General features: G+C 38.2%; 2 protein-coding genes across 4 annotated transcripts in view; one reads left to right on the top strand and one right to left on the bottom strand.

Moving 5' to 3' along the window:
* Positions 1–5,907, bottom strand: part of FZD3 (frizzled class receptor 3) — a 68,212-nt gene extending 62,305 nt beyond the window's left edge. The window contains exon 1 of the mRNA XM_011359331.2: positions 5,764–5,907. The gene's annotated coding sequence lies outside the window, so the exon portion shown is untranslated. The remainder of the gene's footprint in view (positions 1–5,763) is intronic.
* Positions 5,908–9,167: 3,260 nt separating this feature from the next.
* The window catches only part of FBXO16 (F-box protein 16), a 51,748-nt gene continuing 47,500 nt past the window's right edge, over positions 9,168–13,415 (top strand). For all 3 annotated transcript variants that reach the window (XM_011359332.2, XM_023530171.1, XM_011359333.2), the window contains exons 1-2: positions 9,168–9,284; positions 13,081–13,216. In XM_011359332.2, the coding sequence (XP_011357634.1) occupies positions 13,118–13,216 (99 nt within the window). In that variant the 5' untranslated portion in view covers positions 9,168–9,284; positions 13,081–13,117. The remainder of the gene's footprint in view (positions 9,285–13,080; positions 13,217–13,415) is intronic.

Raw genomic sequence — 13,415 nt, forward strand, 5'->3', positions numbered from 1 at the left:
CTCCACCTATTTTACCTGATTTCTTCTCAATTATTCCTTTTGCCTCATTTGCCAGTAAAGCTTCCCACTGTCTTATAAGCTTTCTTTATGCCCTATGACATCCATATTACCATACAGTAAAACATTTTTTTTAAATCTTTGTAAAATCTATTATGTTAGGCCGGGCTAAGACAATAATCTTAATGTACCAAGACTGTAGTTTATGAATATTAAAAAAATATTTTAAAGTCAACTGTGGTGAGACAAATATAAGAACAGCAAAAATCTTAACAAATTTTATGTCCCCCAAATCAGTGGTTCTCTAATTTTAATGAGTGGCAGATTCATGAATCCCCCCCACAGGTCTAAGAAATCTTAATCTCTATAGAATAACACACATTCTGACAATTATCTCAGGTATAGTTAGTTATAAGTGGTCCATAAGTCATGTTTTGAGAAATGCTATCCTGAAATAGAATAATTTAAAAGAGCACAGATATATTTGAATATAATTATATGCTTAGCAAAATACATAAAATGAATTTAAAAAAACAGATAAAGAATAACACTTTAATAGAAAGAATGGAAAAAGAACATAAATTTGGAAAAGAAATACTAATGGTAAACACATGAAAAGATATTGAACTTTACTAATAAAAAAATGCAAATGTGAGATAACATCATATTTGTCAATCGAAAGGGCAATCAGATGGGCAAAATAACAATGATAGAATATAGTACAGGAGCGGGTGCAGGGAAAAGAACACTGTCAACATTCCAACATTTTCAAATACTATTTATTGGTGAGAATGTAATACTAGTTGGTATTTAAAAAAATGGCTACTTACATTAAAAGCTCTTAAAATTTGATCCAGCAAATCTATTCTATAATTTATTCTATGAAAGTAAGTAAACACACAAGTACATGTGATGCATAACCAAAATGTTAGTGTAACATTATTTAAAAATAAAAAACTGAAATTGACATAAAAGTCTACCAATAAGGGATTGGTTAAATAAACTATGGTACAATCACATAGTGGAATAGTATATAATCATTAAAAATGATAAGCAAGGTCTATATTTATTAACATGGTAAGACAGTAACAAGTAAAAATAAAATGAAAAATAACTTATAAAAGCATATATATATTATTTTTATCAAAAATACATGCACGTTTCAATTATTTAATATTATAAATGCTGTGAGATTTTGTTAAAGAACTTATGGTTCATTACTTTGTTTATGGAATAATTAACTCTGCTAAACCTATAAATATGTGCTAACTAGCTGACAAGAATAAATAAATACTAGTTGAATCACTGATTTATTGGCTGATAACTACACAGCAAGCAACAAGCCAAGGGACACATTACTGCCCTATTGTAGTTAGTAAGAAAGCAAAAATGTGATGATCAATTTAGTATGAGTCAATTGATTTTTAATACTGGAAAAAATCAGTTCACTTATCAGTTGAATCAAATGGTATATACATTTTTTAAACCTTTGATATAGATTCCGAATCACTTTTCAATAACATAATGAAATATCTGCTACTAGTCAGGATCACGTGTGTGTGGGTAGCAAAAGTTATTTTTCCAAAGGTAGGATCATCCACAGAAAAGCTGTAAGTTGAAGTTCTAGACATGCAGGACAGAGATTATCAACCCAAAAAGGTCCTACCCAAATACAGCAACTTGTTAAATAAAGGTTAACAGCTGTTTTGGCATTCTTACTGATATTAAATTTTTTACTACAGAAATCTACAAAATTTCAACTGAATAAAAGGACCTGCTGGGATAATATAAAAGCTTCGGGGCCAGGGACCAGTTATGCATGCCATACCTACGGGAAAGCAGGCACATTCACTTCTCAATAGAGCAATATAAGATACTTGGAAACCGTTTTCAGATTAAGTACTTGATTATCATTCCATCTGAAAACAAAAAGGACTGGAAACATTTAAATCTGCAATTTTTATAAATATGTAACACAAAAAATCTGTTATTTTCCAATTACATTTTCTTTTGATGATAAAAAGTAAAAGCCCTTAAAATACAATCAGTTGAGTATCTGTCCTTAAGGGCAGCAATAAAGGGAAAGGGGATGCAATCTTGGAAAGCTGTCTTCCCAGGCGGGTGGCAAAGCCAGACCCAAAGAACTCAGGCGGAAAAAGCAGGAGGTGGCAACTGTGAAGAGGAAAGCAGGCTGAATCCCAGAAGAAACAATGACAAAAGTGGGCCCTGAGGGCTTGTCAAGAGGGTCCTGAAACAAAAGATTATGTTCAGCAATTCTATTCCAATTTATACTTTATACAGAAAGTGATCTCTTTCATCATTCTCAGTTTAGATTTAATTTTCTTGACACTCTACAAATGTAGACAACATTTTGCATTTCCAATTCAGAAATACCATCTAAAGGTTGCCTCACACACAGTGACTCTACAGTGGAAACAGAAGGGATATTCTTTGTCTTCTTTCAGAGGAGTTTTCTAAGAATACACTATAATAACTATTACAATGACTACCTCTAACAGAGTTTCTTCTCTCAAGGAAATTCTTGTGTTAGAAAGACAAAACATATACTCAGAGCATACTCACTGCTCTAAGTGTTCCGTTCCTAAAACCCATGTGGTCTTTGCCTTTTGTTTTCCACATCTTATTATTTAAAAAATAAATTTATTCTCAAAATATTGCCTCATTGTTGCTAAAAGAAAGTTTATATAGCTACATATTTAATTCATAGGGTATAGATTCCTATTAATCTCAGAATATCTCTTCACTGACCTTTATTACTTTATTTCTAATTTTAAAAGTTAATTGTCATTTACTGATTACAATAGCCTAATCTTCCAATGTGCTGAGTGATAGGTCTTTTTTTTTAAAAAAAAAAAAAAAAAGGAAAAACAAATATATTTAGGTTCAAAATGAAAATGAATAGTGAACATCAAAATCCTGTCCATTTTATAAATTATAAGTTACTTTTAAGATTAAAGAAAGCAGATCTTTTAAAACTAACCTGAAAACAAAGCTAGAAAGCTAAAAGATGACCAGATTCTAGACTTAAAAAAAATAAAAGCAGGCTGAAATTCTAATCCAGCTTCTCTTTCCAATTAAAATCTGTTCATCAGAAAATTCTCTAATATCGAGCCCCTGATTTTTTCCATTAGCAAGGCTGTATCGTTTGTATGCTTTGACTATAAAATTATTTCAGTAAGACAAAAAACTTGGGCCAACACCAGTATTTGTTTTTAAAAGCCGATTAGCCTAGTTATATTCATCTCAAACTTCATTTGCAGTGTATTTCTTGGATCCACCAAAACTGTCAATATTTCTCAGCATAATGAATTGGAAAGCGAAGAGAAGTCATTTTTGACACACAGTTAAAACTCCTTCCTAGCCAGTGAAGAGTTGTTACTCTTCAAACATTTATTCCTAGCCTTATGGAAATGCCACTATTAAAAGCCTTCATTTCTTTCTTCAAACCCTGCAGCACATCTTTTTCCAAATCTATATTGAATAATTTCTCCAGTACGTATTTTCCAAACCATTCTTTTTATTTGCGTTATTGCTCTTTTTGTGGGCAGCTGTATGTTTAAGCAACTATAATTTCAGAGTTTTAGGGATTAAAAAAACTTGAGGCCAACACCACTCTCTCTTGTGAAAGAAGGGAAAGATGCGGTAGGAGCTGTCCCCTATCCCATCTCCTGAAGAATATAAAATCAATAGCAGTCTGATATGAACAAACTAATACACAATTAAGTTTTGAGTATAAAATCTTATAGTTTTACTAACAAACTAATAAAAAATTGAAGTTGGTTAGAAATATTTTTTCCTGTCAAGTGGGAAACAGAGGACTTACTGTGAGTCAAAAACTCCTATATCCTTACCCAATGATAGCTTTCACATTGTACTATACAAAGAAAGAATGTGCACTTTACTATTAAATTCTCCTCAACTCTCCCTACTTCAAACATCTCTCAATCATGGAACTCCCAAGAAAAATCCACCTAAATGTTCAGAGCACAAAATAAAGCTCCAAGGAATATAGTCGCTAAGATAAGGAAAAAAATGAAAGATTCTATAGTCTTTTCTTCTTCTAATGGGTCACTTATAAATTTAGAAGTGGAGGTAGAGAATATTAGTAGTGGATGGGGGGGGGCGAGGAAAGGGTGAAAAATAAGGTAGGATGCTAGGCTTGATTACTTTTTTTCCTGACAGTTTCAAAGCATTAGGGTAGAGAAGGTACACATTAGTTCACTAAATAAAAGGTAACATGGTAAGAGAAGGGTTGTCTCTTAATTATATTTTATCTTCAGCTCTATTCTTCCAAGCCCACCCTGTTAAGCTTTTACACCTCTTTCCTACTTCAACTCTCAATCTTCCCACCTTGATGTGGTTTGGTACTTCAAGTAAAAATTTTTTTTTTCCTAGAGGAAAGAGATAGTATTGATTTGCTTAAAACTATGATGGAAAGCATTATCTTAAGGGGTAATTGCTTCTTAATAACAGAACTAAGGATTTATCTATTCCTTAGACTGTCAGCACATCACTAAAGGCTAAAAGAAGGCTAAGGAGGGAGGTAACATCCCCAATGTCAGTCAGGTCTTTGTTTCCTTATTCTTGTGCTACTGGCTTTGCAAAGTGACCCATTTCCCATAAATGGACATTACGGGTCTACCAAAACAACTTTTACAAAATAAGATTTTGTTTGGATATTTTCACGTAACAGTTATTTACGAAGCTGTTGGGTCTGCTTTGCTGTCGCATCTGCCTTAAATTAAGAAAGGAATCAAAATTCAAATTTTCATTTATACTGGGCAAAAAAAAACTGGATCTCTTTTATAGGGTAGTTATTTTTCAACTTCAAGTCTACTCCTGTGCCTAAATTAATGGCATGCGCTTTTGTTCTTTAAAAAAAAAAAAAAAAAAAAGCCCTCTCTTACAGAGGAAGCACCTAACTCCAAGACTCCTGAGATTTGAAAAATCTCTAAAAATATGTTAAAATGTCTTGAAATATTGTAACAGCACCTTTATTTCAGAGGCCATCTACTAATTACCCAGCAGCACCTATGGCAAACAGCATAAAAAGGGGAGAAGCGTCTGGGAGGGAGAGCCGACTTTGCAAACTGATGGGAAGGAAGGGACAACTTTTGGGCTTTGGAAATTAGAGGTCGGCCAAATGATAAAACGACGTCCAGGCAGGAGGAAATCCTAACGTGGGGCTCCCGCCGCCCCCAGGGGCCCGGGACGCTGGAGCTCTCGGTGCATTGTCCTCCCCCGGCTGGCAGCCGCGTCCTCCACCCACGCTCCCGGCGGGAGCCGAGCGCCACACGCCCCCGCGGCGCGGACCCCGGCAGCGGGCTCTGGGTGGGGACTCCGGCACGTCCCCCGGAGAAGGGTGTGGGCCGAGGGTGGCGGAGAGGGACTCGCGGTCCACACTCGCACAGGTTGCCCAGCGTGAGCTGAGTACAGAGAGGGTTAATAAGCTCCCCAGGCATCTGCCACCTCAGCCCCAAAATCGGCTCCTCCGCACCCCCTCGGCCCGCTTTCGATCCCGAGAAACCCTCGCGACCCCCTCCCCGCCACAACCCGGCGCCTAAAGCTTTTGTTTTGGCCCCGACGAGAATAACGATCCCTGAGGAGGAGGTGCGGGGGCTGCTGGTGGCTCCTCCGCACAGGGTGAGGCAGGGGAGCGGGCAGCGGCGGCGGCGGCGGCGGCACCTCCGCGTTTCCCCACGCTCCCGCTACCCCGGCCGGGAGCCCGCACGCCTCGGAGCTCACCTCACAACGTGGGGCCGGGCTCCAGCGGGGCTGCAGCGCGGGCCGGAGACCGCCGCGGATCCCCCAGGTAAACCGAGCGAACGAGCGAGAACCGCCGGTGCGCGCCTCGGAGCGACCGCGAGCTTTCGCGAGCGCCGGGGCGCGCGGCCCAGGGAGCGCGCGCGCGCGCGCCCGCACGCTCGGCGCAGGCGCGCTGCGCACGCTCGGCCGAGCGCTCCCATTTTGAGCCAGGCTGCGCCCGCGCGGTTCAGAGCGCTTCGTTGTTCTCCGCCTCGCGCTTTGGGCGACGCCTTGAGCTGTCTTGCCCCAGCGGAGCCGTTCCCAGCTCTGGAAGCGTTTTTCTTAAAAGTGCTCATCACTCTTTGCAAAGCTTTCTCTCCCTCTCTTGTTGAGACAACGCGACGAGTCTCATCCCCCCAGCCTATGATGCTATTATTGCAAAACCGCCCAAACCTCATTGGAGGTGGTCAAGGGGCGAGTCACCGAGTGCTGTGTGTGGCACTCGGCGCAAGTAGAGGTAGGCAACTGGCCTGTTTCGGAGTTCCACGCTGAAACAGCAGGCGAGATATAGCCTCTGCCAAGAACAGGTTATAGCCTCTGCCAAAACCTTAATGAACAGGTGGAGCTTGTGGTTGTTGGTAGCATGCCCCTTCTTTTTGCTCCTTAGGACGTGTTTCCTTTCTCTTTTTCTACATAATTTTAGGACAGAAAATGTTCTTAGAGCATTTTTGAGAAGAGAAAATTCCCAGAAAGATTAAACAACTTACCCAAAGCCACACAGTGTTTTCATGGCCGTCTAGATTCATTCAAGGCCAAAGCTGTTCTTTTTCACCACACCGTTTGACCTTTTTTTTCCCTTTCCATTCCTTTTCAACCTAGACTTTAGATGCATCATTTTGTTCTGTTGGTAACACGCAGGACTTCAGGTAGTATTGATCCTGTCGTACAACAATGTGAACGTACTTAACACTACTCAACTGTACATTTATAAATGGTTAAGATGGTAAATTGTACGTTACATGTATTTTACCACAAATTTTAAAAGGTGCTCAATAAAAGTTAAGTAAATATTGAGTATTAAGCTTAGACAGCCATAAATATAGTTTAACATCAGAAGGTGAGCTATGGGAAAAAGCATAATAAATGAGATCTAAAGTGATGTTTTCAATTGTCCTAATAAATACTTGTGCAGTATCAATTTTTTTAAAAAAAGTAATGTTAATCTTTAAGCTGATTCTAAGCAAGCCAGTAAATCCTGTGGAGCCAAAACTGCCTTTTCTGAAGGTGAGTGAGGAGGCAAATAATGTATGTGAAAAACTATCTGCTTTATATATTTCCAGATTCCTTGCACCTGCAGAGCCTCTAGAGATGTGCAGCCAGATGCATTTTTATGCAATTTACACAGTGTCCTGTGAAAACTGTCAGGTGTAAGATATATAGCTCACATGGGAAGGTGGAAATGACGTAGAAATTATCACTGAATGCATCAACATGATTAAATCTCAACTATAACATTGAAAAAACTACAAAATATGTAAGTTATCATACCTCTTTAAGAACACCTAGTCATTGTTTATGAGGGCAAACATGTATATATAATAAGAATAAAAATCGGACAAGTAGGTTACACACCAATTTCATGACAGTGGTTGCCTCTAGACAGGCAGGGAGGGGAATGAGATCTGGGAAGTGTATAAAAGAGGATTCAACTATTAATCACACACGTGAAACAAAAGTGTTGGTATTTTTTAAAATCTCAGTGGGATACAAGGTTTTTTCTTAGACAAGTCTCCAAACTTCTCTTGGTTTTTAAATGCTTCATTTAAAAGTGATGTTGAAATATCACAGACATTGAGCTGATGTGCTCACTATGAACAAGCTGAATGGTGTCATTCAGACTGGGGGATAGTTGGGAGCGGGGATCAGAAGTCAGACTGGAGGCCCAGAGGGTGCTGGTTGAAAGAACAGACGAAAGGAACCTTATTTTCAGAGATAAACATATTCAAATCCAACAGGGATAAAGTGCGATGCTCTCTTTTATCCCATCTCTCTTTCATTCCATGTTGCAATCACCAATGGAAAGGCTTTAATGAGCGGGAACTTCACAGAAGACAGCACTCTTAACAGCATGGTGTTAAAACTGGTCTCTTTCTGGATGAACCCGTTTTGAAACCATAAATGTTAGCTGGTAATACATAGTAATTTAGTATTTCATCTACATACCTCCCTCAGGCCACACCCCCACCCCCACCTCCAAAGGCTTTGTTTATTCATTTACATACAACCTGGTCATGTAAAAAAAAAAAACCACCAGGCTGAAATTGGACAATCTAGGTTCTAATTTCAGTTTGGCTACTTACAGATCCTTTGTTAACTCAAAGAAATCATCGATCTCTATGAGCTTGATGTTTCCTTTTCTTTTTAAATTGGAGATATACTAATACTGTCTATTTCAAAACTGTGAAACACAATACAAACCTAGGGTTTACATTTAAGTTGGAGGAGAGTATATTCTTATCTATTTTAGTGAGGAAAGACTTTTGGTTTTTTTTTGTGGGGAGGTATGTGTTTTGTTTTGTTTTGTAATCTGCTGCCTATAAGAACTGCTTCACACTTACCAAGGAAGCTCCGTCTGGAATTTTGAATTTTTGGTTATTTGCCAGCACTTGTTTATATAGTTCTATCACAGCAAGTTATCATTGTGGGCCTTACATTAGTTATTTTACACATTGTATTTTCCAGTCTTCCTCATTTGATTTCTTTTTTATGCCGGTATTCTCACTCCATCCCTTTTTACATGGTGGGTGCTCAATAAACTTAATTAAATTAGACCGGATTGTAAAATTTTCCACATTTGGAGTTTTTCTTATTAAGGCGTGCCATCTGCTGGTTCCAAGGTGTATCTGTTAGTCAGCCTGAATTCCTTAATCTGATAAATTAAAATTAATGTTGGAGCATTTATGAGTTTGTATGTTGGGCAATTTTCCCACGTCCTTCCACTTCCTGTTGCAGGTGCTATTCTTTCAGTGAACCAGTTGTGAATTCTTTTGCCTCCAACTGTCTTTTACCTGTTGGTCACTCTTAAAACCTGGAAAAGTGGAGTTTGCGTTTCGGAGCCTCATAGTGACCAGAGCAATATAATTGGACATGCTCAGTAGGTTGGCCTGATTTAGAACATAAATATGTCTTGAATGAGGGCTTTCAATGCTGCTTATTTCAGGATTGGATGTAGCTTCGCTTTAGCATTATATTGGGAGACTGCAACCCCTCCTACCCCACCGGCACTCACACTTTTTCATTTTATCCGTGTGCCCAATTTTGGAGCCAGCCCTCTTAGATCTCCTGGCCAATCAAGAAACCACACATTGTTGCCTAAGAGACCCCGGATGCCAGAGAAAGGATTTATGGATAGTGATTGGACTACTGGAAGCTAAGGAGGGGTGGGGACTGGGCAGAGTCAAAGAAAAAGCAACTATGGCAACACCAGCGCTTGAGGCTTGAAGAGGGAGACGAGCTAAAAGGTGAGGTAGTGGATAGTGCATGAAAAAGATGGAGACTCTTTTGAGAGCTCCACTCTCAGATCCTCTTGGGCCTCTCAGATGCCTTGTTAGTGTTCCTGGAGATTACATTTTGCTCTGTTTCAGCTGCAGTTGAAGTGCCAGATGCTAAATATTTGTGAAATTAATGACCAACAAATAATTATTTCTATATCTATCAAGAACTATCTCTCTGTATTGTATTATAGCTTTTGCTTTCCTTCTAACTAGTTGATAAGATAAAATTGTATTTTATCTTATGGTAAATCTAACCATACCCTATTGCCTGATACTTGATAATATCTGAGGTTCCCTTCTCTAATAATGCTGCAGTGTTCAGTGGGTGCATTGTGTATTAGCAGAGAAACTCAACCTTCTTCTGCTCTGTAAATTCCAAATGAAAACCCGATAATCCTGAGTGTAATCCCAGTACTCAATTCATAATATTCCAAGTTTCACTGTACATTTTCACTAGTTTTAATCCTTAAACAGCCCCCACTCCACCGTTGCATTCATTCATTCAGTTGACTTAACAAAATATCTATTGAGCACATTTATGTTTTATGAGGTTAGGATTTAGGTGAACGATGTCAGAAAACCACATAAGCAAAGAAACAGAGTTTGTATTATTTTCTCTGAGTATTGAGAAGTTCAGTGTGTCTGAGCAGATAATGCATAAAGGGAGAGACAGGCAGATGAAGCTGAAAAGATAAATTGAGGTAAATTCATAGTGGGCCTAGATGTGCATGCTAAAGAGTCTGGATATTTTGTAGCCATTAGTGAGGTTCTGAAGGTTTTTGAGCTGAAAAGTAATATGATTAACTGGTCCTTTGATAAATACCTCCCTAAATAGAATGTTGGTTACCAGAGTCTAGGGGGTGGGAAGGTGAGATATTGGTTAAAGGGTACAGTTATTAGATGAATAAGTTCCGGAAAGCTGATGTACAGCATGGTGACTATAGTTAATATATACTGGAAATTTGCTGAGAGTACATCTCAAGTTTTCTGAACACACACACAAATGGTAACTGTAGGAGGTGATGGATATTAAATCATTTGTAATAATTTTTTCACAATGCATACATATATAAAAACATCACATTGTACACTTTATATAATTTTTATTTGTAAAAAAACAAAACAAAAACCTCTCTAACAGTAGACTGTAAGCTCCATTAAAGCAAAGACCCTAATATTTGTACCCCTAACACAGGCCTAACACGTCCTTAGTAAAGTTGAATAATGATGACTATGTGAAGAATGGGTTAGAAGATGAAAGTGGAGATGTGTGGCCACTGGAACTTTACCAGAGGACCCATCCTTGCTGTTAAATGTCGAACTAGAACCATACTTTGGAGGCTAGGACCATATGCCCTCCTTTTTCCTTTTTATCCAAAGAAAAATTAAAGATGAACATTCAGGGAAAGCCATTAAAGAGAAAAGAGGTCACAAAAAAGCAACAAGCTTTATATGTCTAAGGAGGAGAAGACAACTTGCTTTGTCTTGTTGACGGAGTGGGGACAATTATTTTTGAGTATGTTACATAAAACCATCTGTCTTTGAATAGTGCTCAGAGGTCTATACCATGAACGTGTGTGCATGCAGATATGCACACTGCCCATCTTCTGGAACAGAAAGAGGAGGAAAAAATTGTAAAAGGACAATGACAAAGGACAGGGCAGGACACCCTATTTGCTTGCTTCACCAGGACTATAAGAGGGCTGCTTCTTCTGGATAGGCCCATCTCCTGAAAACCAAACTTTTCTCAAGTCGATTTGAAGAAAGTCTAATTCAAGTAATTTCTATTTCTGAGGAACAAAAATAAAAATAAAACAACCAGTGCAGGTCCTTGGAGAGGCCCCCACATAGCTTCTTTGTCCTAAATTTGTCAAAAATTTTGCCTAGCTTGTTTCCTATACAAACTGGGAAGAGAGTTTCTCAGCTTACAGCAGGAGTTTTTAACCTGAGGTTGGCAAAATTTTATGTTCACATGCATTTTTCCAGGGAGAAGATTCATGGCTTTCATCATATTCTCAAAGAGTTCTTTGGCCCTCAAAAAAAAAAAAAAATTAAAAACAACTGATTTAATAAGAAAGGTCAAATGTAAATAAATAACAACAGACAAAAGAAATATGTAATTTTTAACTGGGCAGATCTAGACTCAGTGACCATGCTTTGTATCTATAATTTGCCTACTCACATGTACTTTTGTAGCTGCCAAAGTACAAGAAGGTATTATCTAAAGATGCCACTGAGGTTTTAAAACATTGGCTTTATCTTCAGCTATAACTTAAACCTGAGAGAGAATATTACATGTCAAGCGAGAGCCTCAAAGATTTTAGATCTAACATTTGGGGGAATCTCATATCAGTCAAAAACTAATGCTTTTTTTTTTTAATGTCCAATATTTGCTGTTGTAATATTTGGAGCCAATAAATCAGGCAGGCAAGCCCTGGTCCCCTCAGGCATCACCACTGCTTTCCTATATGAAACCCACCTTCAAGAGAGGAAGGAAGATGGAAACACTGAAGACATATATTGAAGCTACCATCAGTCTGCTTTAAATATTTTCCACCTTAAAAATATTTTGTTATAGCCCTCTGAAGGACAGATATTGAGGAACTCTATGAATGGCAGAAAGTTCTAAGAAAGGCTGCAAGGAAGTTACTACTTATCGAGGCCACCTGTCTGACAGGCAGCCTGCAGGACCCTTATTCTCTAATCTTCACAACAGCAGTTGAGGGTAGCTACATACATTTGTATTTTTCAAATGAGGAAACTGAAGCTTAGATAGATTAAATAACTTGCAAAAAGTTATACAGCTGCTAAGCTTTAGAGCCAGGATCAAACATGTATGAACTAAAAAAAAAAAAAAAAAAAAATTGGTTGTAAACAACAGAAATAGATTCTAGCTAATACAAGCAAAAGAGGAAATTTATTGCAAGGATATCGGGGGGCTCACAAAATGGACAAGAAATAACTAGAGGCTTCTGAGGGGTGAGGCGGCAGGAACAACCTAACAGGATCAGTGCTACTTTTAATGACCACCTTAGCTGTAAAGTAAGGATAAGTCAGTGTCAATCTAACTGGCCTAACTCAGTCTCGTGACCACCTCTTGGCCAGGGAAGGAGAGGCCACCTTGATTAACCAACCCAACAAACTCTGAACAATGGGGAGAAAGTAATTCATCATGGAAATTATAATGCTTTAATCGAATGAAGGCAGACATATAGTGGGTATCTAAAAACTACACATTTCCCCCAATAAGCCCAAATCTGTTCATCTCTAAAGACTTAGCTTTTTACATTGTATCGTTCTACTTTTTAAATATAGTATCAAGCTAGAACCTTCGTTACTTAGATGTCAGAATGTTACGAGGAGAGGAAGAAAGACACAAAGGACAAGGAGTGTTTTATGTCACACTATGATTTTATAAAGTAAAATACTTATTTCCGCCAAGGAGTGATTCTAGATTTCCTTCTGTGGTCCAGTGAAAATAGAGTTAAATAGACCTGTATCTGATTTCCAATTCTACCACTGTCTATGAAACCTTGGGCATGTAACTTCAATGAGTTTCATTTTCTTTACCTACAAAATGAGCTAAAACCTACCACCTCACCAGATTGTTATGAGCTTCAATTGGGCATATAAAGTACCTGATATATAAAGTGCTCCCAATAAATGTTCTTTCCCCCAATTCCCTCTCTCAACATACTAAAAGATTCTGCAGTACTAGTATTTTTAGCATTCTAAAGATTATATTATTCATTTCTTCTGATAGGTATAGTTTTTCTTATGGAAGAATATCCAGTTATTTCATGATGGCATTTGCACCTCCAAAAAGCACAGATGGTCCCAAAATGCAGACAAAGATGAGTACCTGGACACCCTTAAACCATCAGCTTTTGAATGACCAAGTAAGTGATCAAAGCTATTTTATCAGTTGCATCCATGCCTTAAAGAAAAAAAAAAATGTAAAATTTTGGTTATCAGAATATGAACAGAAATTGTGTAGGATTGTATAACAGATGAAAAAAAAAGGATTTTTGCAAAAACTTATATTGAGCCCTCACTATATGGGCAAGGCTGGCAATAGACACAGAGTCCCTACCTGTG

Source organism: Pteropus vampyrus, unplaced genomic scaffold (assembly GCF_000151845.1).
Source record: "Pteropus vampyrus isolate Shadow unplaced genomic scaffold, Pvam_2.0 Scaffold47, whole genome shotgun sequence".
Lineage (NCBI taxonomy): Eukaryota > Metazoa > Chordata > Mammalia > Chiroptera > Pteropodidae > Pteropus > Pteropus vampyrus.